General features: G+C 45.0%; 7 protein-coding genes across 12 annotated transcripts; 5 read left to right on the top strand and 2 right to left on the bottom strand.

Annotated features, from left to right (window-relative positions):
* Positions 1-634: 634 nt before the first annotated feature.
* LOC6548187 (protein starmaker) lies at positions 635-6,955 on the top strand. Of its 3 annotated transcripts, none has more exons than XM_001975173.3 (4): positions 635-1,282; positions 3,992-4,367; positions 4,499-4,651; positions 5,767-6,955. In XM_001975173.3, the coding sequence occupies exons 1-4, from the start codon at positions 1,231-1,233 to the stop codon at positions 6,659-6,661; spliced, it is 1,476 nt and encodes a 491-aa protein (XP_001975209.2). In that variant the 5' UTR covers positions 635-1,230; the 3' UTR covers positions 6,662-6,955. The 3 variants fall into 3 exon arrangements, with proteins under 3 accessions (XP_001975209.2, XP_015011779.1, XP_015011778.1); XM_015156293.2 differs by having other exon boundaries at positions 868-1,282; positions 4,502-4,651; XM_015156292.2 differs by lacking the exons at positions 635-1,282; positions 3,992-4,367; positions 4,499-4,651 and adding an exon at positions 4,658-5,084.
* Positions 6,956-8,195: 1,240 nt separating this feature from the next.
* LOC6548091 lies at positions 8,196-8,672 on the top strand. The gene is made up of 2 exons (XM_001975171.2): positions 8,196-8,348; positions 8,412-8,672. The coding sequence occupies exons 1-2, from the start codon at positions 8,253-8,255 to the stop codon at positions 8,547-8,549; spliced, it is 234 nt and encodes a 77-aa protein (XP_001975207.1). The 5' UTR covers positions 8,196-8,252; the 3' UTR covers positions 8,550-8,672.
* Positions 8,673-10,315: 1,643 nt separating this feature from the next.
* LOC6548090 (cathepsin L1) lies at positions 10,316-11,892 on the top strand. 2 transcript variants are annotated; one of them, XM_026980263.1, is made up of 4 exons: positions 10,316-10,383; positions 10,559-10,789; positions 10,850-11,058; positions 11,122-11,892. In XM_026980263.1, the coding sequence occupies exons 2-4, from the start codon at positions 10,568-10,570 to the stop codon at positions 11,825-11,827; spliced, it is 1,137 nt and encodes a 378-aa protein (XP_026836064.1). In that variant the 5' UTR covers positions 10,316-10,383; positions 10,559-10,567; the 3' UTR covers positions 11,828-11,892. The 2 variants fall into 2 exon arrangements, with proteins under 2 accessions (XP_026836064.1, XP_001975206.1); XM_001975170.3 differs by having other exon boundaries at positions 10,327-10,383; positions 10,562-10,789.
* Positions 11,893-12,522: 630 nt separating this feature from the next.
* On the top strand, positions 12,523-13,497 carry LOC6548089 (U3 small nucleolar ribonucleoprotein protein IMP3). Its single transcript, XM_001975169.3, has 3 exons — positions 12,523-12,906; positions 12,972-13,183; positions 13,244-13,497. The coding sequence occupies exons 1-3, from the start codon at positions 12,770-12,772 to the stop codon at positions 13,438-13,440; spliced, it is 546 nt and encodes a 181-aa protein (XP_001975205.1). The 5' UTR covers positions 12,523-12,769; the 3' UTR covers positions 13,441-13,497.
* Positions 13,498-13,579: 82 nt separating this feature from the next.
* LOC6548088 (pickpocket protein 28) lies at positions 13,580-16,073 on the bottom strand. 2 transcript variants are annotated; one of them, XM_001975168.2, is made up of 9 exons: positions 16,044-16,073; positions 15,827-15,998; positions 15,570-15,763; positions 15,311-15,511; positions 14,963-15,244; positions 14,795-14,910; positions 14,653-14,741; positions 14,016-14,601; positions 13,580-13,894 (listed from the first exon to the last, which is right to left on the bottom strand). In XM_001975168.2, exons 3-9 carry the CDS (start codon positions 15,719-15,721, stop codon positions 13,611-13,613), a joined length of 1,710 nt encoding a protein of 569 aa, XP_001975204.1. In that variant the 5' UTR covers positions 15,722-15,763; positions 15,827-15,998; positions 16,044-16,073; the 3' UTR covers positions 13,580-13,610. The 2 variants fall into 2 exon arrangements, with proteins under 2 accessions (XP_001975204.1, XP_026836824.1); XM_026981023.1 differs by having other exon boundaries at positions 15,827-15,981; positions 16,044-16,059.
* Positions 16,074-16,122: 49 nt separating this feature from the next.
* On the top strand, positions 16,123-17,423 carry LOC6548087 (probable palmitoyltransferase ZDHHC24). The gene is made up of 2 exons (XM_001975167.3): positions 16,123-16,445; positions 16,506-17,423. The coding sequence occupies exons 1-2, from the start codon at positions 16,214-16,216 to the stop codon at positions 17,108-17,110; spliced, it is 837 nt and encodes a 278-aa protein (XP_001975203.1). The 5' UTR covers positions 16,123-16,213; the 3' UTR covers positions 17,111-17,423.
* A 220-nt stretch (positions 17,424-17,643) lies between these two features.
* Positions 17,644-22,116, bottom strand: LOC6548086 (DNA repair protein RAD50). Of its 2 annotated transcripts, XM_026980839.1 has the most exons (9): positions 21,772-22,116; positions 21,390-21,531; positions 21,121-21,334; positions 19,886-21,064; positions 19,406-19,829; positions 19,176-19,345; positions 18,857-19,117; positions 18,693-18,795; positions 17,644-18,635 (listed from the first exon to the last, which is right to left on the bottom strand). In XM_026980839.1, exons 1-9 carry the CDS (start codon positions 22,027-22,029, stop codon positions 17,670-17,672), a joined length of 3,717 nt encoding a protein of 1,238 aa, XP_026836640.1. In that variant the 5' UTR covers positions 22,030-22,116; the 3' UTR covers positions 17,644-17,669. The 2 variants fall into 2 exon arrangements, with proteins under 2 accessions (XP_026836640.1, XP_001975202.2); XM_001975166.3 differs by having other exon boundaries at positions 21,390-22,113.
* Positions 22,117-22,339: the final 223 nt, after the last annotated feature.

The raw sequence follows: 22,339 nt of genomic DNA on the forward strand, positions 1-22,339 counted from the left end.
GACGTCAGCTGCGCAGTCCACTTTGGCTCCGACTCCCATTGGAATGATGATGACAGCGACGTGCAGTCGCGTTTATAGGTGTGAGTATGCACTGAAAGAAACAACGTTTGTCCTTTGTTCTGAATGTATTGCCCTAGTTGAACGATTCCCTCGATTGGTGGGTCACTGATGGCGATGTTTGGAAGACCACAGCAGCTTTTTATTCCTTCATCACTACGTGGACAGATCTTCCGGTGAAAAGAAACCCTTGCGGTATCTCAAATCTAAAAAATGGGATCGAAAGATATTATCTCTAGCTATGCTGTGGTATTTAGAACGCTAGTTGTGAGGCTGTTATACTAGTATCCTTTAGCACTTCCAATTTCTTTCCCTGTATTAATATTTCGGTTTGAGCCCGCTTTTGTGTGCCTTTGGTTATTGCGCTCTTTGTCTAGCACTCACACACACCACGAAACACAGGAAGAACTCGCACACAAACACACACACACACGCACACACACTCGCAGAGGGAGGCCAATTTCCAATCACATCCATGAAATAGGCAAATAGTTGGTTCTGTTCGGTACGATTCGGCTATTTCTTCTTTCTTTTCCACGGTCTTTTCCCGTTTTCAGCCAGCAATTTCCTTCTTAAGCTAACTGCTTTCGGCACCAACCGACATTTACCAGCGCTAACTTGGCCAGAACAGAAGCTCGGCGGATCTAGAATTTCCAATTACCAATTGCAATACCAATTTCGGGATCCAAGGATTAACACAAGTCGCTGGCTCTAAATCAGTATCTGCATCTGCATCTGCGTCTGCATTAGTGTCTGTTTGGCCGTCCGTGTGTGAGTGTGTGTGTGTTGACTGGAAGAGGAAACTGGAACTGGAATCGCTGGAGTTCTTCTGGAAGCAGCGAGTCTGATCGTCGTGTCGTTCTTGGCTTCTTCGGCTTCTTCGGCTTCTTGGACTTCATTCCCATTTCCATTCCCGACTTCTTGGCGGACTTCATTCGCGCCTGCGTGATATTGGCCTGATCAGTTGAGCGATCAGTCGACGACGAAGGCTTGCAGTGAACGCGACGTGAAGTGCTGAACTCCAAACTCTCCGAACTCCAAACACTTCTTCTTTAGAGCCACCTCGATCGCGCGTCCCCAAAACGCTGAGAACCCGATTCGTATTCCCCGATCGTCGCCAGTGGCAATCAGATAGTGCTCCGCGCTCCCGACAATCCAACCACTGAAGGAAAGATGGCCAAAATCGTACTCTTCTGCCTGCTGGGCCTCTTGGCATGCGCTGCAGGTTAGTAGAAAAGTATTTACCGAATTTGTATTCCCTTATTGGTTGGACTATGTGTTTCTCCTTTACTTAAAGAAACCAGAAGGATTGACAGAAACCTGTAGTAAAATTTATTTTTGTGGGCGATAGGAAGTCAACGTTACTTTAAGCCTAGTATATGACCGTTCTTAAAAGATTTTACCATACTTTACTACACCTAACTGAGGACGATTGAACTTGTCTTAAAAAAAATTAATGAAGAAACCAACTGCAATTACTTTAAGTCTGCAAATTTAAAAAAATTCTGCTTAAATCCTTTTAAATTTTATTCAGTACATCCTGAAATGTCCACTTTGCTTCTAAAAACTAACTAATTTAAGATTGATTCCAAACATTATTTCACTCAGAAGTATGTTATCATAACAGTTTAGAATTGTTCAAGTGCAGAACTCGTTACGAACGTGACTAACTGGCCAGCAAATTAAACGTCTTCCCAGAACTTGGTATTACGGAATTATTAAGTTTTCTAAATGCCTTGCTAATTGACGGCTTACCCCTGTCCGTCAATGATAATTCAATCTCGAAGAAACCCCTGCAATTATTCCTACCTTCTCCCATTTAACAAGTAAACAAAAGAAGTTCCAAAGAAGTGCAAAAAAGCACCTAGCCAAGCCTGGAAAAATCAAGGAAAGGAAAGAGATTCTGGGGAAACGAGTGATGCATTCCCATCATTATTTCCGAATCAGAGTCGCAGTCATTAAGTCTGCTCGGTGTTTTTGCATCGATTCTTCAGGTCCAGTCTTCCAGTCTTCGCAGTGAGCTCTCTTCTCATCGATTACCCACCAGCGTTGTTCCCGTTCCCGATGCCGAACTGGCTTTATATATATTTTTTTTATCAATTTCCCTCTGCTTATCCCAGTCGCCATCACCATTATAATGATTCGCCTGCTAACTGGCCCGAGGGCTGTTAGGTGCCAACAAATAACTAGAGTTAGCCGCATCCTCCGGCAAAGGCATCAGCATCAGCATCAGCTTCAGCATCCACATCAGGGTTCCGGCAAACACTAGCATTGACTTTGACTGCATCATTAGAGACGTGCTAGATTCGCGATCTATCGCTGGCCAGGCGTAATTACCTACGGAAATTATGGTGCTCAAGTGCTGCAGGGAACTGGGGTTCGGCTCCGCGAAGTCCAATTATGGGGTTACCTACACCGATCCCGATCCCGATCCCGATTCCGATCCCAATGCCGATCTTGATCTCGATCCCGATGTTGTACTTGGTCTTGGTCTCGCAGTTGAATTCACGTCCAGAGTCAGTGTCAAATTAACTGCAATTGGGACGGAGCTCGTTATCTTCGCTCTCCAAGTGCCGGGAACGATCCTCCACTCCGAATCCGATTTAGATTCGCCATCAAGCTGAACTCATTTGGGGGAATTAATGCCTGAATTGAATCTGATCCCCCGGGCTAAGCTCCAAGCTGAAATTGCCCCATTAAAATGAAATTTAAGAATTTCTTCGACCCGTTGAGCTTCTGATCTCGTGGCGTGGATCATTATTCTTATTAGGCAGATGGATATCTCAGCTCCTCGGACGCATAATAAGTTGCCCAAATATCTTTTCATTCATAAATCTTCGCCACGACTTGTCTATCATCAATCCGATCAAAGGCAAAGACTTTGAGTTGACTTCGTGTGTGTCTTGCATTTAAATCGCCGGAAATAATTTCATATACGAGCAGAGTACACACTTGGGCATGGCGATGAGTGTGTGTGCTTGTGCTTGTGCTCAAATACTGGAACTCTCTTGATGTCTAGGCCCATGTCTATATATCCTATATCCAATATACCATAGCCCATATCCCATATCCCGTGTCCAATGTCCATCCGAGACAAGTGCCATAAATGGCCAAGTGCGCGAGGGTTCGTTGAGTCAGTTGGAGAACAAAGTACTCGCACTGGTATTTGTGTTTATCTTTTGAGCCGCTTTGTAAGAGGGCCAACACACGCAGCTATATAGAGATGTGTACACAGATACTTTACGAGACGACCAATATCTTTGTCCCTCGACTACCTGTTGAACCTGAACCTGAACCCCATCCCAATCCCAATCCCAATCCCATTTCCAAAGTCACTGTCATATTGCATTGTTCCCAGCCTCGCAGACTTCTCTTCACTTTGCTTTACTTCTCGGGTCAGCGATTACATAAGACTCGAATGGGTCTCTGGGTTTTCGTCTCCATTTCGGGCTGTCCAGCGGGCTAATTAATGTCATCAGCACCTTGATTCCCCATTTCGGATTTCGTGTAATTAGCCGCCAGAGGTCAGGGACCTCATAAATGCTCCTGGTCATCACCATCACCAGCTCCATCATCATCATCTTCGTGAATCACGCGTCCGATTCGGGGGTCCAAAGTTTTCTTCATCGTTTTTATGGACTGGGGGCCCAGCGATGGCTAGCCACTTTTTTGGTAATCCTATTTAATGATGTTTCTGCGATTACGAATGCTATGTCCGCAGTTGAAACCGTTACCGTTTTTGCTGTTTCGGTTACGCATTGCGATTCCAATAGCGTCTGGAATCCAGAACCTAACTTGGTTAGGTTCATTAACCCAGGGTCTAATCCACTTATAGTGTGATCATATGACTAGACCTTTGGTCTTTACAGATATACATTAGTAATACCGTTGAAGATCTAAATTAAAAGTGATAATCTGGGATTACTTTCAATAGGTCAACGCATTACGACAATCCACCTGGATGGAGTGCAGTACTTCATCAGTAGGATGAATCCCTACTCCCCGGAGCTCAACTACTTCCTGGCCTACCAGTACTGCCGCTCCCTGGGCCTGCAACTGGCCTCATTTGAGACGAAGGAGAAGGCCGAGTCGATGACCACGTATCTGAAGAACGCCGGTTACGGCAACTACGATTTCTGGACCTCCGGCAATCGCCTGGGCACGGGCATGTTCCTATGGATGAGCACTGGTCTGCCGTTTAACGCCACTTTCGATTTCTTTGAGAACTCGGCGGACGCCATCCAGGCCGGTCTGCTCGATCCCGTCGATCATAATAGCAACACCTCGCCCCAGCGCACCGCTCGCGACAGGTAAGGACTACAAGCTATCATATAGGATAGTACCCCCTCCAAGTTATAACTCCCTGTGTCCTGGGCCCTGTGCCTCATAACTATGCCCATCTATATCGATGTCCTCTCTGTTTCCCCGCTCCAATCTACAGCAGCAGTGGCGCCGAGAAGGGATGCGTGATCCTGAAGCAGCCCACGCTCAAGTGGATGCCCGAGGACTGCTCGGCCGTGAAGGACTTCATCTGCGAGCAGACCCGCTGCTACTACTACAACTATGGCAGCATCCCCGTCTCGTCGGCGCAGGGGTAAGGACACTTGACCGCGGAGCCACTCCACATAACTCCACAAAACTCCACCACTCTACACAAGCACACGCAAATCGAACAGATATAAGAGCACTGATTGGAGGAGGAACTAAGAATATTGATAATGCAATAAACAAATTATGCTATAATTAACGTTAATTAATTCGCTATACGAGCTGCCCGCCGGTGGCGATTAAACAAATGTCCCTAATTAAGTAAAAACAAATGAAAACATATTTATACCAGATAAATGTTGATACTAAAACCCAACCCAGATCAAGAGATACCGCAAGGATAACGTGATTAAAAACAAGTTACTTTAGTTGACCACAAACGAACACACACACACTCTTACACTCACACACACACACTGACAGAGTGCGAATCCGATTTCGATTCCCAAAACAGAATTTGCAAAAGAATGAACAAATAGGTGAGCTAAACCCCAAATCGTTACCAATCTACCATAACTACACACACAATCTATATGCATACGTACATCTAAAGACTAATGCGACTTCTTACTAACGCCACTCCAAGTTCTATGGGCCAAGCCGAAAAGTTGGCTTGCCAAAAAACCATTCGATCCTGATTCTGATTGCAAAATGTATGATCTGAAAAATCGACAAAAAGAACACTGCCTTGTAGACGCCAATGGGGTGGCCGCGAGAACGAAAGTTTGTGCAATCCTTGAGGTTAAAAAGCTAATTTGTAAACTCATTTTAGATACCAATCCAAAGAGGATTCATACTACTAGTTAATTACGAAATGTAAAACTCTAATTCAAAAACTTAATCGAGACTCAAAGTTAGGATCTGTGAATTCATATTTTCGAAACACTCTCACCCAAGGTTGCACAAACTTTTGCGAGTCATCCCAAATGAGCGCCGAAAATGTATCTTGTTTGGTGGTTTGGGGCTTAGCTTCCTTAGTTGTTGTACCGCTCTCGTTGCTGTCGTTGTTGTTGTTGATGTTGTCATGAAGAATTGTGCTCAACTAACTAACTTTAGGCTAAGCAACTTTCGCACTAACCCAGCCCTCGAACCGCCCAGGAATCAGTGATTGCAACTAAATGCCCTTTCGTTATTTCTCCATGTCCATTGTGCGCCGTTTAGACGTCCCATCACCTCCACGACCCCGAGAACTCCTGCCGCCCTGATGAACCTGCATGTGGCCGCCACCACCACTCCCTTGCCCCTGTTGATGTCCACCAGTGGCGCCATGTATACCGCTGCCAAGGCCAAATCCTCGCCAGCCGTGGGCCACCGACTGATCGACGATTCCAGCTCCCAGCAGCAGCCATCCTTCATGTCCTTCAAGCTGAACCACGATCGCTCGCTGCCCGACACGGACTCCACTGACGTGGATGTGGAGGATCAGGAGGAGGACTTGGATGGCGAGCAGCACGACGACCATGAGGCTGAGGGCGAAGAGGAGCACGAGGAGCACGACAACTTTGAGGAGCATGCCCGTGAGCTGAGCAACGACAGCGATGGCGACATCAAGGAGCACGTATTCCCACTGAGCGACAACGAACTCCACCCCGAGGTGCATTCCATTGAAGAGGTACAGCAGCAGCTGCAGCAGGAGGATGCGGATGCGGACTCGGCACCAGCTCCAGCGGCGACTGAAGAGAACGAGAGCTCGCAGCACGATGTCGAGGCGGATGGAGAGCATGACCAGGAGGGAGCTGATGGCGAGACCGACTTGGAAAGTGAGCCGCATGTGGATCTTATCAAGGCCAACGAACCATTGGCGATGCCCAGCTCCACTGAATCCCCAGCCGCCGCCATCGAGGAGCGCATCAAGCAGATTGCCCAGGACTTCCAGAAAATGGCCAGCTCCCAGGAGCTGCAGCCCAAGGAGGAGCTGACCCCCCAATCCTCGCTCTCCCTCAACGATCTGATACGCACCCTGCGGCCCAACGAACAGCAGATTATCCCGCAGATCGACTCGGACTACTCGAATGCCATGCGTGTCCTGGGCAAGCCACTGGCGGCCAACAACTAGGCATCTCTTCATCCCTCTGAATGCCACTAGCCTAAGTTGTGTGTGTGTTTGGGTCGAGGAGTTATCCAGCTGGGCATCCGGGTTCCACTGAGGAATGGCCATTTTCGAGAGCCGGCCGGACATGTCCGAAAATGACGCTTCTCTCTGAGGACCTCGATGCCCATGGATGACCGCGCTAAAATCCAGCGAGACATTAATCTATATATAAATATATATGTATTGTATGCTTTAATTGTATGACAACCACCACAAAAAAGGAAACTCTTGATTAATAAACGTAATAAGTAAACACGATGATGTGAATTATTGATCGATATAAAAACCCAATATGGGATTAGTGTTTCACGAAAATAGGAAACATGAGAATCCTCAAAATTTCAAATAAAATACGACCCTATGGTCGTGTCTTAAGATCTTCCAAAAAGAAAACCCGCAAAGTGATGTTCTATTGTGGGCACTCGATCGTTAAAGTGTTTAATAATAGAATTTAATCCCCATATACTAGAAATAACTCATAACGGCTCGCCTTGGCCATGGCCAAAGCGCAAATCATAAACAAGTCAGTGGGATTTATTTGGCTTGGTCGAAACGAAGATGAAAGCCAATAATCGTAAATTAACTGCTAAGGCTCTAAAAACTGAGGTGTGTGCCATGGAATTTTATTGCACTCGCTCCACGAAAGCCAGCGGCCGAGGAGGAATAAATAAATTCCTCCGGTGGGCTTACATCATGCTGCCCGCGTCCAGTCCGTGTCTGCATTCAAATCTGCAAATCATCTTTCTTAATTTAAAGAGGATTCCGAGACGCAGACGCATCACATCAAGTTTTATGTGTGTCGGTGTCGTTCAACAATTGGATGAAGATGGAGATGCGACTTTAACCAAAGATCCGAAAGGGGCCCCTGTCCAAGAGCCCCATCCCACTACCAGTCCCAGTCCCAGTCCGCCTCCCTGCCCACCTGCTGCTCCGTTCTTGGTCGTCCTCATCTCCATCTCCATCTTCATCTTGAGCTGCGACTTTGCGCATGCGCAGACGACTGACTTCGTTTGAAGTTCTGTTGACTGATGTTGTTGTGTGTTGCTGCTAAAAGTTGGTAATGAACGAAGCACACACAACTGGGCATCCATACATACACACGTATGTGGTATGTGCCAGCAGCAACAACAGCAGCAGATGCCAAGACAACCTTGAAATGTGTAGCAGGGTCCAACGAACGAATATAAAAAAGGTTCTTTGGTTCCTTGGTTCTTTGGCCCTCCGGTTCTTTGGCTCATTATTTCCTCACCCGCTAACCCCTCCTTCCCCCGCAACGCACCAAGAATAACCGGGAACAGCAAGTAACTGATCTCCCAATCAGGACAAATCTGTGGGGTAGGCGACGGCTCCAGAAAGCAAAAGTGCCCGGTAAGTGGTGTATTTTTAAACAGCCAGAATGCGAGTGCACAAGCGATTCCGTTGGCGATGAAACCCGGAAGTTCCGGAAGCGAAGCGCTGGAGAAAGTTCAGACTTATATAAGGGAATCTCGCCGGAATCCGGTATCAGTGCAATCCAAGCTCTTGCCTTGCAAACCTTATCCCTTGCAACCACACAATGAGAGTACTCCTGGCTCTAACTTTCCTGGCCACCTTGGCCCTTGCACTCGCCTTTCCCCAGGTGGAACATGGATCTGTAAATGGACCCAGTGGCGTAAGTATTCCTCAGACTAGCAAAGACATTTGCTAAATTAGCTTCATTCCCATATACACTCAGCGCTTTCCCATGACGAAAAATTGGGCGCAACCTCCGGTGGATCTGCGAAAACCCATTATCTTTCTGCCAGAGGCCACGCCCATTCACGAAGCCCAGGAATCTCGCCCCCGACAAGCCAGACATCACAAGAGTGGATAAATGCCAAGGAACACCTATTTATTAATTAATTATGGAACACACAGCAAGTGTATCTGTTATAAAGAGAATCTGTTGCGTTGATATCATATAGATAGGCATTTTATTTAGCAAAGCCTCGGGAAAGTCAAGGAATTTCAGAAAAAAATATATTTTAAAATAGTATATAACTGGATTTGTCATTATTCGACTTGATCGAACTATATACACACTTCAAAATGCACAAAGCGCCAAAATTTGGATTACATTAGGAAAAGTACCAAACTCAACTTACGTATTTTTTAATATTTTGAAGATTATTACGTATTCTTGTAACCAGTTTGTTCGAGTGCTATATGTCATTGACTTAAACGAGTTTTTGATTTACTTCGTTAATCACACAGAACACAATATTTAAAGCATGTTTAGACTAACAGTGCTAATTTACTACAAAAGAATTATGTCTGCGCCGATAATGGAAGCCATAAAACTAGGAGAGCATTACAATTTAATTGTTTGAATATAGCTGAAGAATGTTAATTAAGATCTTTAATAACCAGTTTGATACTCATCGAATTTTTGCACCTGTTCAGATGGAGCTACCGTTGGATATTTTGCCATTAATCAAGGCCAATTTCTGTTTTAATTTATTCTTTAACTCATCCAAGATACTAGTTTCCCATACGAGTTTATGCATGTATACAATTTTATGACGAATTAGCAGTATGAGTACTAAAAATGTAAAAACAAACAGGCATACCTAATTTTAATCTTTAATTGCAATTAACCTGAAGATGATATTTAATTAAAAACAAACCCTATGTCTGGCCCTATGCCAATAATAAACAATCCGAAACGTTATAAATATTCATTGCCGTGCTGACATAATTAATCCGTAGTCACCTAATTCAGATAAAAAACTTGTTTTCTCGAACTAATTGGGGATCCCCCAGTGGCGGCGGAAGCGACGAATTTATTACATCTCGAAACTGTTCTGAAAAATTGAATAATTTTCCATTTCGGCACAGCTACTGTTTTAAATCCCGAAAAAATAATGTTGAACAAATTGCAGCTATTCGAATAAAATGTGGTACACCATACAAAATAAATGAATTATGCACGACACTATTTCAAATTGTGAGGCTATAAAAGATCGCAGTGAGGTTGACCCAAAAAAGTAGATCCCAGTCCATCGTCCAGAAAGGTTTATTGACTTAATTAATAATCCTTTAGACTGATACTCCACTCAACGGTGTTTTAATTAATTGGAAACGGAACTGAAGCGGGTTTTGCTTTTAAGCCTCAAATTTGCTCGGTGCAATTAACGTAATAACTAATTTACTCGACTTCAACAGCGGGTTTTTTTATCGAGTTCCGGTTTTTCGTGAAAAGATAAGTTATCAAAAAGTGACTTGAGCAGACACTAAAAGTGTTAATTACGAACGAGATCCGTGCGGTGAAATGACAATACACCCAAATAGAAAGTAACCCAAATGAGTAATCGTTTTATCAGATAAGATTCACCACCAAGTCTGGCCCAAAAGAGATGAAGTTCTGATGCTCCTCTATTCCGTGCCATCTTGCAGGGCGCTAATGAACCGAGACGAGTTCCCAAACCACTCGGCGAATATCGTCGGATCGCACACATCAAAACAGTTATGGCACACATGGTATAATCAACGCGTTTCGATTTCTGTATAATTCCGAATCACTGGACTTGGGATTTATGGATTTGAATGGGTCGGGTGGGGGCGAGGTTGGCCAGTTTCTAGCCTGAAACCTACTAGTCTAATGGCTATATAAGCCCCGATCGACGGTCGAGCCAAAAACATTTGTGTGGACCGTGTGAGCGCGTAAGGTTAGTCTATTGGAAATTATTGCGATTACCCGCATCGGAAAAGCTCGTATTTGCAATACAGCTGTGCATCGGCTGATAAGCCTCATATGCAATCAAATTTAATTAGTACTCGCTTGGACTACGTTTACAATAATGGGGAAACCAGTCGGAATTGATAGATTACATATCTTTTTAGCAGATCAGAATGAAGCTTCTGTTGGTTCTGCCACTCCTGGTGGCTGTGGTCTCTGGACAGGGATTTGGAGGCGGATTTGGAGGTGGATTCGGAGGTGGCCTAGGCAACAATCGAGTGACTGGAGCATTCCAAAATGTGGCGGGCGCCGTTCAGAATGCTGCAGGCAGCCTTGCCAGTGCCGTGTCCAAAGTGCCTCTGCTCTCGAATGTCCAGAACTTTGGTGACTTTTTGGTGAGATAGGCAGCACCTAGTGCTTCAAGCGGTAGAAGTAAGACCCAAACCCATTTGCAGAGTCAATCTGGAAAGACCTATTTATCCGCCGCTGATCGCGCTCTTCACGAACGTGCCTTCGCCTCTACCAAGAACGTGGTGGACGCCGGAAACGCAGCCTTTGCCAAGGGAGTGAGCACCTTCAAGCAGTCTGTGAACGCATTCGCCGATCTGACCCACCCTGAGTTCCTTAGTCAATTGACCGGTCTCAAGAGAAGTCCGGAGGCTAAGTAAGTGCTGACATGCCATTTGCAGCCGGAATGGGATTTCATTGTATCTACTTTTGCACACAGAGCTCGTGCTGCTGCCAGCTTGAAGGAGGTCATTTTGCCTAAGAAGCCCATCCCGGATGCCTTCGATTGGCGCGAGCATGGCGGTGTCACGCCCGTAAAATTCCAGGGAACCTGCGGCTCCTGTTGGGCTTTTGCCACCACTGGAGCCATCGAGGGACACACCTTCCGCAAGACCGGCAGCCTGCCCAATCTCTCTGAGCAGAATCTGGTCGACTGTGGCCCACTCGAGGATTTCAGCCTGAATGGCTGCGATGGTGGCTTCCAGGAGGCCGCATTCTGTTTCATCGATGAGGTGCAGAAGGGCGTGTCCCAGGCGGGAGCCTATCCCTACAAGGACAACAAGGAAACATGCAAGTACGACGGCAAAAAGTCCGGAGCCAGCCTTAAGGGATTCGCTGCTATTCCGCCCAAGGACGAGGAGCAGCTGAAGAAGGTGGTGGCCACCCTGGGTCCAGTTGCCTGTTCGGTGAATGGCTTGGAGACTCTTAAGAACTATGCCGGTGGCATCTATAACGACGACGAATGCAACAAAGGCGAGCCAAACCACTCGATTCTGGTCGTCGGTTACGGATCGGAGAACGGACAGGATTACTGGATCATCAAGAACTCGTGGGACGACACCTGGGGCGAACAGGGCTACTTCCGCCTGCCCCGCGGCCAGAACTACTGCTTCATTGCTGAGGAGTGCTCCTATCCTGTGGTTTAAGTGAAGTTTGTGATGTCGACTTGGCCTTGTGTCCATTTCTTAAATAAAAGTCTTTTTTAAATTTATTCATTTCTTAAATTAAAGTTTTTTCTAAATATAATTGATAATTTAGGTAAAAGTATTTCAATCCCTTACTTTACTTAAAAATTAAATAGAATAAATTAAAAAAAAAAGAAAATAGAATCTTTTCGAGAGAAAGAGAATCGAAAGAGGTGTTTAGCAACTTAATCTGAATACGTGTATATTACTAAATATTTATGTGCAAACCAGAAGATCTAGACACTCGTGTAAAACTAAAAAGAACTACAAGATAGAATGCTATAGTTGAGTTAATTTTTTAATTTTTTTGAATTCATACATCAGAAAAATTAAATAAAAATAAAAAAAAAATAAATGTCTAAATTTGAATGCAGTTTTTTAGAGAATTGCGCCAGAAACATTTAGAGGTATGCCACTTCAAAATCCGATTAAGATAAGTTGAATTAGGGAGTATAGAACTTCAGCTTTGGCGCATACATCAGAAAAATTACATCAAAAATTAAACGCTTCCTTCTGCCTTTACACTTACTTTTCAACAAATCTAGTATACCCTTTTACCCTACAAGTAACGGGTATAATAAATACCCGCCGATACTTAGAGCAATTAAAAGTAATCGATGTTTGCCGGAATTTCCCTATGTGTGGTATCGATAATTGCCAAATTTTTGTACCGAAAACTGTGTTAGACGCGGCTGATAGGCGGCTGATATTTGATGAGCAGCAGGCGGGAAATGAAGTGACGAAAGTCACGGCAGAAGGCCAAAATGGATAAAATAAGCTGATATGCTAATCAGCTGTTTGTTTATGTGGTGCCTTACTTGTGGGTGCTCTGGTCACACTGCGCGGCCCATGTGCGAGTAGTTCGTAAACAAATAATTTATTTTCAAAATAAAATAAATAAAAATGGTTCGGAAACTCAAATTTCATGAGCAGAAGCTGCTCAAAAAGGTGGACTTCATCACCTGGAAGGTGGACAACAGCGGCAAGGAAAACAAAATCCTTAGGCGCTTTCACATTCAAAAAAGAGAGGACTACACCAAGTAAGATAAACCACTGATAAACTAAACTGCTCACACTCAAAGCCGCTTTAAATTTATTTATTTAGGTACAACAAGCTGTCCAGAGAAATACGGGAACTGGCAGAGAGGATAGCCAAGCTGGATGCTTCAGAACCTTTCAAGGCGGAGGCCACGACCATGCTCCTTAACAAGCTGCACGCCATGGGAGTTTCCAACGATCAGCTCACTTTGGAAACGGCGGCCAAAATATCCGCCAGTCATTTTTGCCGACGCCGCCTACCCGTGATCATGGTGAAACGTGAGTGCCATCCCTTATTATCACTTGAATTCCGTATAATAGAACATATTCCAATGGCAGTGCGAATGTCGGAGCACCTGAAAGCGGCCACAGACCTCATAGAGCACGGTCATGTGCGGGTGGGTCCGGAAATGATAAAGGATCCCGCTTTTCTGGTGTCCAGAAACCTGGAGGACTTTGTCACCTGGGTGGATGGCTCCAAGATCAAGGAGCATGTACTCCGCTACAATGACATGCGGGACGACTTCCAAATGTAGAGACTACCTTTAAGATTCCCAGTAGAGTAATTAAAACTAATTTTTAATAAGAACCGCTAAGACTTTGTTAAATAATCATGTTCAACTTTATTATATTTTCTATAATAATGTTTAGAAATGTTTAATATTCATTATTACTTAGCAACTTAGTTCCAACTCTGGACTGGAGTTTATTGGTAATTAAATCCTTTCATGCTTTTCCCTCTTTCGTAGGCTCCTGGGGAAACGCCTTTGGGATATAGCTCTTTTGAGTGAAAGAAACTTGGGTTATCTGCGGATTGGCTTTGTTCAATACCGAAGGCATTATGTTTGAGACTGCTTTCTGAGTCCACATGAGATGACCTCTTCCAAACGAAAAGCTCCACAAGGGGTTTTAAGATCAAGAAGTATAGGATCTCGGCCAGGGAGATGACACTGAAGCCCATGAACAGGCCCATTACACCACCGACATTTGCTGGAATGAAAATCAGTAATCACTCAATCAAATTGATTGATCGAATTGAGCCTATTAAGTTGATTCCTCTTTTTTAACTGGATCCGACTGTGGCCATAACTTGAAAATAGTAGTTACTCACATAAGAACTCGGTCAATCCCACGTAGGCATTCTTGGTGTTTCCATAGTAGACCGACTCCCGGTAATAAACGTTTATCACGGCAATATTCTCGCTGAGATAGGACTTGTTGAAGCTCTCCACCAGCGGGTTGGCCAGCTGAAAGTCGTTGGAGGCCAGCGGAAAGGAGAAGCCACTGGCCAAGTAATTGATATCGAAGCAGCTGGGCAGGCACTTTTGGCGACACTTGGCCCAACCAGGTCGATTGGACGCCCGCTGGGCCCGCCGCACACAGGACATGTCCACCATGGAGCAGATGCTGGCATTGCTGTAGATTAGCGGATGGTCGAACGGAATGCAGGAGCAGGTCTCGTAGAGGAAGGCGGCCAGGCACTCGTTCTCGCAGTTGAGCCGCGTGTAGATCCGGTAGAAGATCAGTTCCTTCTCGTTCCTGAACAGGCACTGCCGGCCATCGCGGGATATCGATCGAATGGCCGGAACCGCCTCGGCGCGAACCATCTCGATCCGGTAGTTGGTCTCGTAGCCAATGGCTGAGATGAGACCCGCCTCCTTCACCTTGGGAACTTCGATGGGATTGTGAAAATAAACCTGCAAATGGTAGGTGTTAAAGGCAGTCTGTATGTTATGCTGCATGCTTACTTTGAAACCAGGTCCATTAGTCGAAGAGCAGTAATATTCGCCCATTTCACCATTAAGCACGGCAGTAAATCCCAAGGTGATACCAGTGCCTAAAGTGCACACTTAAACTATTATATTTATTAACTTTTAAACGATAAATTACCACTAGCTGGGGCTGGATAGTACTTGGGCGGCAATTGTGCCGGATAACCTGACTCCGGATCCCACATAACACTTTCAAAACCATCTGCATTCGTCAAGTTCCGGTTGTTATTTGAGCTGTATAAACAATATGTCAACTATTGTGCTTTTAATGAACTCTTGTAATTACAATGGCTTGTAGAGATATTCCGGCGGCTGAAAATTGAAGACGCAGCACAGGCCCTCATCCGTCAGGATCTGCTGAAACAGTTGCGAACAGTTCCGCTCCACGGCACTGAATCTGCAGAAGAGCAACATTCGCTCGCAGGACTGCGAGTGGTTTGAAAGAAATTCGGATATCTTCAGTTTATTCGTGGCGAAATTCGAAGCGGAGAACTCCTCTTCAGTTTGACTGGATTCCCAGCTGCCCGATTCACATAATACCTTCAGAAGGGCACTCTCATTGGAGCCCCTAGAACATAGTTTGATTTCAAAATGATTCACCTTATGATTTACGTTAGAGGAAAGCCCAACTTACTCTCTGTAATTGGCCACCAGACTCCTCTGCACCTGGTTCATATTGCAAATGGTTATTGCCGGAAAGGGCACCTTCAAAATGGAGGTGGCCTGCGGGCTGATGCCGATTATAACCGGAGTGCTATCCCACTTAACATAGATGTTCGATATAAGGTGCACTGTGATGATGAGGGCGGTGACAAAGGAGCCGAGGAAAAATGATCTGAAACGGGTTGACAAATTTGGCACAAAATTACCTTTGAAAGTGTCTCCTTCCCCACCTCTCCCAGCTGCTGAGACCGGAATCGCCCACAAACTTCAGTCCGTGCAAACTAGTCTGGTTGAGGAACTGTCGCAGGCTCCTGGCGAAGCTCTTCCACAGGAACAACGAGGATCCGTGCCTTTGCGGCCTGGCTGACAGTGACGGTTCCATTGCCAACTGTTTGCTTAATGACCCTTGACACCTGCATAAATACTTGGTATCGCAGGCAATCAGTGTTAGCGCACTTATTAAAGAGCCATGTAATTAAGGTTTTACCCCGACTACGGCGGCTTTCGAAGGAGTGAATCCTTTCAAGTTGATTAAATTATCAGTGCTGGCCTGCCGTTGGCATTTCTATATGCACGGCACATGCCATCAAGCATACGAACTGTGGCCCGTCTGGATAACATGTGTAACTTCAATTCAGATACCTTTGGAGTTTATAAAACTATATATTCAATGAATATATTCAATATACTCAATTCAATCATACCGAATGCAAACTTTGCGCCGCAAAAACTTCAAATGGGAGCTTTTGACCGCAAAAGCTTGATAAAATAAAGCTTGACCGCACGTGATGTCACAGCAACCGGTTATCAAGTTAGTTCTCTTACCGACATTTCGGAGATCGGTGCCTATTTGTTTACGCTAGTCACACAGATCATGAGAATCCGGAGCAACCCACTGCCCCGCCGGCTGGTAGACATCATGTGCTTCCTCATCATTGGGGTCTTTCTGCCGGTGGTGTTTATGTTCGAGATTGTGGTGGTGCTGCCCGCCTTCCACGAACCGGGTGGCTTCTTCCACACCTTCACCTTCCTAATGGCCATGTTCCTGGTGTTTAACATCAAGGGAAACATGATTGCCTGCATGATGATTGATACCAGTGCAGATGGTAAGTGCAAGAATAACGAGTTCCATCATAAATCCGATCAAATTCATATTCCATTCCTAGTGAAAAAGCTGGACCCAACACCGGATCAGGCGAACTGGCGGGAGTGCGACGAGTGCCAGAAGCTGGCTCCACCCAGATCCTGGCACTGCAAGATCTGCAAGGTGTGCATTCTGAAGCGGGATCACCACTGCATCTACACCGGGTGCTGCATTGGACTCAGAAACCATCGCTTCTTCATGGGCTTCATATTCTATCTCTTCGTGGGATCCGTTTACGCACTGGTTTACAACTCCATATACATGTGGGTCATCCACGGCCACATCTACAGCAACTGGCTGACGGTGATAAAACTCGCCTGCCCCATGCTATACCTGGTAACGGGCACTTTTTGGAGCAACCTGTACCTGCTCTTCTACAGCTTAAATATTTTGGCTCTGGCTTATGGAGTCATCCTGCTGGTCTACCATGTGCCTATTGTTTTAAGGGGAGGTGTTTCCGCCGATCGCACCAAGGAGAGCAAAGTAAAGTACGACCGGGGAGTGTATCAAAATCTGAGAAGCGTTTTTGGAAACCGCATGCACTTAGCGTGGCTGTCCCCACTGATTCGCAGCGATCTGCCGGAAGACGGATACCACTGGAGTGTCTCTAGGAACAAACAAGACTAAGACTGATTAGGATCTAGGATAAATATCTGCCATGCGGCTCCTACCTGGGAATCCCGTAGATGACTACTGTGACTTTGGTAACCTTTGGAGGGATATATGTTAATCTTAGGGTGGTGAAGTTGTAACCAATTCCGCCGGATAGAACGGATGCCTGGCCTGTCCATTCCATTTCACCTTCATCGATGACTAATATCATGTTAATATGAAAGCACATGCTACCCTGTACAAAAATACCTAAGAGATCTTCCATTAACTCAACTATATTTAAAATACCTTTTGTTTGTACTTGACATCTATAAAATCCACAAATTCATTGTTGAATATTTCAATTTCATAAATAGGAACAGCAAAAAAGTGCATCATGCCAAATTGTACGGAGTAGCATGTAACTTCCGCAGAAGTAAGGATTCCCAGCAACACCAGACCACACGTATAGGCCATTTCTGAAAACTAAACCCATCATCACTTGAAACCACACCTCTGTGGCCAATTGTACCCGTCTATAATTAATTAGATGACTAGACAAGCACATATAGATTGATAACAAAAATTATATTGTTTATTGATCTATCAAAGCTTTCTTTGATGGACCGGCCTCCACTCTCCGTATAACCGACTTGCACTCGTCGTTGCGGAATACCCGATGGTAGGAGGTTATCTTGCCCAGCGACGAAACGAAATTCTCGTCGTGAGTAATGATGATGAGCATAAAGTTGGACTGGCTTTGGCGCTCCTCCACGATGCAATTCAGGGCTTCACATAGTGAATTTATATTGGCGCGATCCAAGTTCGTGGTGGGCTCATCCAAAGCTAGGACACCACAATTACTGCTGAAGGTCTCGGCCAGTGCCAACCGGATAATGAGGGAGGCCAGGACACGTTGGCCAGCACTACAGCGTCCCCGCATCTCGATCTCTGAGTAGTTCTTTGACTGAACCACCCTGTAGTTGTAGGTCTTTCGCCGATCCGCCGAAGCATCCGCACTTACCTCATCAGTTTTCACCTGAATATAGTCAATGTCATTTCCGCGATATATCTTACGCCAGTACTCGCGTATCAGACGGTTAATCATCTCCATTTTTTCAGAGTGAAACTGGATCAGTGCCCACTCCAACGCTAAACGATATTGGCCCAAGTCCTCAATGCAGAGACGAGTGACCTCTATCTCGTAATTGGCCTTCCGGAAGTTCTTTAAAGACTCCTTAAATCTAGGCTCATCGATTTCGCGCTGCAACTTCTTCACCTGGTTGTTAATCTCGCCTAGCTGGCCCAGCAGTTCGCCCTTACGCACTGTGGCTTTATCCCTTTGGTTAGTTAGTTCCACTTTCTCCTTGCTGACGCTGTGAAAGTCGAGGTTACCCAGTTGCTTGTCCAGCGTCTGGCAACTTTCTCGTAGCTTGGATTCTTTATCTTCGAGCTGTTTCAGCTCGCGGTTATCCTTCAAATCCCGTTCAACGGTCAGCTGATTGGAACACTCTGTTTTAATTGTATCGAGTTCGTCAGATTTCGAAGAGATTTCGATTTCCTAAATGAATAATATTTATATAGCTTTTATTTTTATGGTATCCATTCGAATACTTGCCAATTTCCTTAACTGATCTTTGGAGGCCCTTATGATTTCATCAAGCTTTTTGATTTCATTTCGAAGATCCAATTTGGCGTAGTCCTCGGCTTCTTTGTTCAATCTAAACAGTATGTTAAGACGGCGTAGTGTGGGAAGGATTAGATGTATCTAGTTTTACCAACCGTTGTATGTCCTGATCTGTGCTTTTGTAGGAGTTATACTTGGAATTCAGCTGAGCTAACTTGTCACTTTCGATTTTTTTCAAGCGCTCTTTTTCGTCTATTGCTGCTCGTAGATTCAGCTTAAGAGGTTGGATTTTGGCCTTAAGTTCATTGATTTCAGAGGCTACTGTTGCAAGGAAACTAGTGAGCTTCTCCAAACGCTCCTTTAACTGTGGCAAGCTTTGCAGACCCTCTCGCAGATGTATTTGCCTATCTTTTAAACTGCAAAGGATCAACAGGAGTACATTTCAAGGAATACTTAAGGAGTATTACTCTATACCTATTCTTCTTTTCGCGCAAACGGTTAAGGGCATCCATTTGCTGCTGGAATGCATTCTGAGCGGAGTCTAACTCCTTACGTTCCGTTTCCAACTCTTTTGAAACCTGATTCTTCTCCGCCTGCAGAGCATCCATGGATACACTTGAATCATAGGAAGCTGGTAACTTTCCCTAAAAAATAATTATGATTTTATTATGACAAATCAAGCCAGTTAAAAGGGATACCAATACCTTCTGCTGATCCAGATCTTTTGTAAGCCGTGCAGAATCTTTTAAAGCTTCGTCTAATAGAGACATATCACCCATCATGGAATTCGCCAACTCCATATTATGCGTTGGCTCGCCAATTAAAGCGAGTAAAGTTTCATATTCGCTGACGCTCTCCCCTAGGAGCTCCTCGACTTTTTTCAGTTCCTCCTTCTTTTGGGGCAAGGATTCCTTAAGATCCTTGACCTTAATAATGATCGGTTTAATCTGCAATAAGTTCTCATATTTTATCTGCTCCGCCTTTAGGGCTTTCTCAGCTCTGGTGATATTATCGGGCAACTTTTGGATCTCATCAGTTAGCTCGCTGGTCAAGTCGCAAGCCTCATCACTAGTCATGTTGTGGTGGCATAATGGGCAACATGGCTCTTCATCCATTTTCTGTATATACCTAGAATTAAAAGTATGTAAGTTAAGCAGCTTAAAAACATATTTTATCAAACTTACTTCTTATAAAGAGCCTCGGACGACTTAAGGGCGCCGTGGTCGAACTGCAACTTGGAAATAGCCGTTTTACTTCGCTCCAGCAGATCATCATACGGAGTTGACCGACACTTTTGAAATATTAACTCCTCGCTCTCCTTCAACTCCTTTTCCGTTCGCGAAATATCGCCGATGAGGTTCTTACGCTTAATTTCGTATGACTGTTCTTTTAGTTTCTGCGAGTTTGCCTTCTCGTTAAGATCTTGAATCTCGCGACGAAGTTTGTCGTAGACTCCTTGCATCGATCGGCGGTAATTGCAGGTAATAGGTTCCTTGAAGAACTTCCCAAAATGATCAGAGTGTCGGCTGCGCACGCGATGTACCTCTTGGTTCTTTTTATCAAGCTCCTTTTGCTTCAGAGAACACTCGGCAACTAGCTTGGCCATGGACCCTAAGAAAGTCAACTGTTCGTCCAGCTTCTTAAACTGAATCTGATTCTCAGCAATACTGGCTTTCTTTCTGGCAATTGCATCTTTTATAGCCTGCTGGTCAATGTCTTTGGTAGCGGTCTCATACAACTCATTTACCTCGGTTATTTCTTTCTCAAGCTTTTTCAAATCCTGCATGGATGTTTCGATTTTTTTTATGTCCTTTCCAAGAGTTTCACTCTCTCGTTTGCTGGACTCCCGTTGCTTCTCCTGCGCGGTCACACTTTGCTCCGACTTGGTCAGCTCAATGCGGAGCTCGTCAATCTTGACTTGCCGACTACGATCAGCCTTCTCGTTTTGCTCAACGATCTCTGTTATTTCACAGTGCTTGGTTATTAACATAGCCTCGATATCCTGAAGAACTTCCCCCATCTTTTCGGGATGCTCCACCAGATCACTATTGATGGTTATATGGACTTCCCGGCAGAAGTCCTTAACCCGCTTCAGAAGCTGTGCTTGACAAGCCAGCTCGCTCTGATGCCGCTGTTTAGCCAGACAATGCTTTCGGTCCTGGGTGCCCAACTTTTCTTGCTCAGAGACTCTGGACTTCCTAATCTGGGACAAATCCCCCTCCACCTCGGTGCGTTTTTGATGCATCTCCTGCATGCGCTGATCAAAGTTATTGATCTCTTGATCCAATTCAGCAAGAGTACCTCTAAAGGGGGTCTTGATCTTACTGGTTAAAGTGGATATTTGATCCTTGCAGTTTTTGTGCCTAATAAGCAGGTAGAAATTATATATCCGTAGGTGAAATGAGCTGTTGAAACTTACTTGGTGTCCATTTCGACTTTCTGCGCTTGGTATTTGCCAATTTCGAACTCTACATTTCGTATTTCCATCAGCCTGGCCTCAATCGGCTTCATTTCCTCCTCGCACTCGCTACATTGCAACTTAATTGCGTCGCATTTCCTCTGTGCCATTTGCAGATTCAAAGTTTTAACCTCCATTTCCTGCTTAAGGTAGGCCACATGCTTCATTTTAGACTCTGTGGAGGATCTATATTGAGCTGATTATTTATACATGAGCTGTATAATACGTACCCTTTAATTTTAGCTCCTCCATGGCATCCTTGCGAAGCTTTATGATTTTATCCAGGGCCTTATTGTACTCGGTGATGCCGAATATGGCATCGAATTTTTCCTTTAACTTCTTTGACTCGTCTAGCGGCCAACTGGAGTCCTCCTGATGGCAAAACAGGACATTGTTGATAATAGCCTTGGAGACACCCATAAAGTCCGAGATGGCCACATCGATGTCCACGGAGCGCCCGCTCAGGGAGTCCTGCTTTTCGCGCTTCGACTGTCCGGCGCCGGTCAGGAAGTTGATCGTGGAGTCCATTGTTTCGAAGGACATTTTGTTGCGCTTCTTGGACACCTTCATGGTGCGGCATATGGACACCTGGGCGCCCCGCCTGTCCCTCACCTGCATCTTGATCTGCGCCAACACCTCGTTCAGTCCAAAGATCTTGGGGTCGTGGACGAAACTCTTGCCGCGATCACTGCCCGGCGGACACTCGCCGGTTAAGGCGTACTTGAGGCACTCTACCACAGTCGTCTTTCCGCACCCATTCTCGCCCAGAATCAGGGTAACCGGTGATGAAAACTTTATGCTTTGAAGATCCTCGGCATAGGTGCCGAAACTCCGGATTCCCTGGATGGACAGCGATTCAATTGACGACATCTCGTAGCCCGTTCCAATTTAATAGAATTTCATCAAGGGCGCAATTTGCCGGCTGCAGGGATGCAGTAAACGATAAGCAATCTATCGAAATCTATCGATTGTTATTGTCGGCATTTTCAAATTGCTAATATTAGGGGTACTCCGCTATGATCCGCTACTATGCTGTATATATCGCATACATGTTAAAATATACTGAAATGCATAATTAATTAGAATCCATTCAGTACCAAAATACTAAATGAAAAAGATTAATTGTTTTGGAAGAAATATAAAATTAACTATGCCACATTTAGGGAAATTCATAACCGAT

The sequence above is a fragment of the Drosophila erecta genome, unplaced genomic scaffold, assembly GCF_003286155.1.
Source record: "Drosophila erecta strain 14021-0224.00,06,07 unplaced genomic scaffold, DereRS2 tig00000092-arrow-pilon, whole genome shotgun sequence".
Lineage (NCBI taxonomy): Eukaryota > Metazoa > Arthropoda > Insecta > Diptera > Drosophilidae > Drosophila > Drosophila erecta.

Excerpts from the sequence above, each read along its gene's own strand:
- LOC6548187 (XM_001975173.3), top strand. The coding sequence starts at position 1,231 with ATGGCCAAAATCGTACTCTTCTGCCTGCTGGGCCTCTTGGCATGCGCT. Across the intron at positions 1,283-3,991 it reads CCTCTTGGCATGCGCTGCAG|GTCAACGCATTACGACAATC; the intron begins GTTAGTAGAAAA and ends TACTTTCAATAG. Across the intron at positions 4,368-4,498 it reads CAGCGCACCGCTCGCGACAG|CAGCAGTGGCGCCGAGAAGG; the intron begins GTAAGGACTACA and ends TCCAATCTACAG.
- LOC6548091 (XM_001975171.2), top strand. The coding sequence starts at position 8,253 with ATGAGAGTACTCCTGGCTCTAACTTTCCTGGCCACCTTGGCCCTTGCA. Across the intron at positions 8,349-8,411 it reads CTGTAAATGGACCCAGTGGC|CGCTTTCCCATGACGAAAAA; the intron begins GTAAGTATTCCT and ends ATATACACTCAG.
- LOC6548090 (XM_026980263.1), top strand. The coding sequence starts at position 10,568 with ATGAAGCTTCTGTTGGTTCTGCCACTCCTGGTGGCTGTGGTCTCTGGA. Across the intron at positions 10,790-10,849 it reads AGAACTTTGGTGACTTTTTG|AGTCAATCTGGAAAGACCTA; the intron begins GTGAGATAGGCA and ends ACCCATTTGCAG. Across the intron at positions 11,059-11,121 it reads AAGAGAAGTCCGGAGGCTAA|AGCTCGTGCTGCTGCCAGCT; the intron begins GTAAGTGCTGAC and ends TTTTGCACACAG.
- LOC6548089 (XM_001975169.3), top strand. The coding sequence starts at position 12,770 with ATGGTTCGGAAACTCAAATTTCATGAGCAGAAGCTGCTCAAAAAGGTG. Across the intron at positions 12,907-12,971 it reads AAAAGAGAGGACTACACCAA|GTACAACAAGCTGTCCAGAG; the intron begins GTAAGATAAACC and ends TTATTTATTTAG. Across the intron at positions 13,184-13,243 it reads ACCCGTGATCATGGTGAAAC|TGCGAATGTCGGAGCACCTG; the intron begins GTGAGTGCCATC and ends TTCCAATGGCAG.
- LOC6548088 (XM_001975168.2), bottom strand. The coding sequence starts at position 15,721 with ATGGAACCGTCACTGTCAGCCAGGCCGCAAAGGCACGGATCCTCGTTG. Across the intron at positions 15,245-15,310 it reads CTGGTGGCCAATTACAGAGA|GGGCTCCAATGAGAGTGCCC; the intron begins GTAAGTTGGGCT and ends ACTATGTTCTAG. Across the intron at positions 13,895-14,015 it reads GGGATTGACCGAGTTCTTAT|CAAATGTCGGTGGTGTAATG; the intron begins GTGAGTAACTAC and ends TTTTCATTCCAG.
- LOC6548087 (XM_001975167.3), top strand. The coding sequence starts at position 16,214 with ATGAGAATCCGGAGCAACCCACTGCCCCGCCGGCTGGTAGACATCATG. Across the intron at positions 16,446-16,505 it reads GATTGATACCAGTGCAGATG|TGAAAAAGCTGGACCCAACA; the intron begins GTAAGTGCAAGA and ends TTCCATTCCTAG.
- LOC6548086 (XM_001975166.3), bottom strand. The coding sequence starts at position 22,029 with ATGTCGTCAATTGAATCGCTGTCCATCCAGGGAATCCGGAGTTTCGGC. Across the intron at positions 19,346-19,405 it reads AAGATCTGGATCAGCAGAAG|GGAAAGTTACCAGCTTCCTA; the intron begins GTATTGGTATCC and ends ATTATTTTTTAG. Across the intron at positions 18,796-18,856 it reads ACAGATCAGGACATACAACG|ATTGAACAAAGAAGCCGAGG; the intron begins GTTGGTAAAACT and ends CATACTGTTTAG.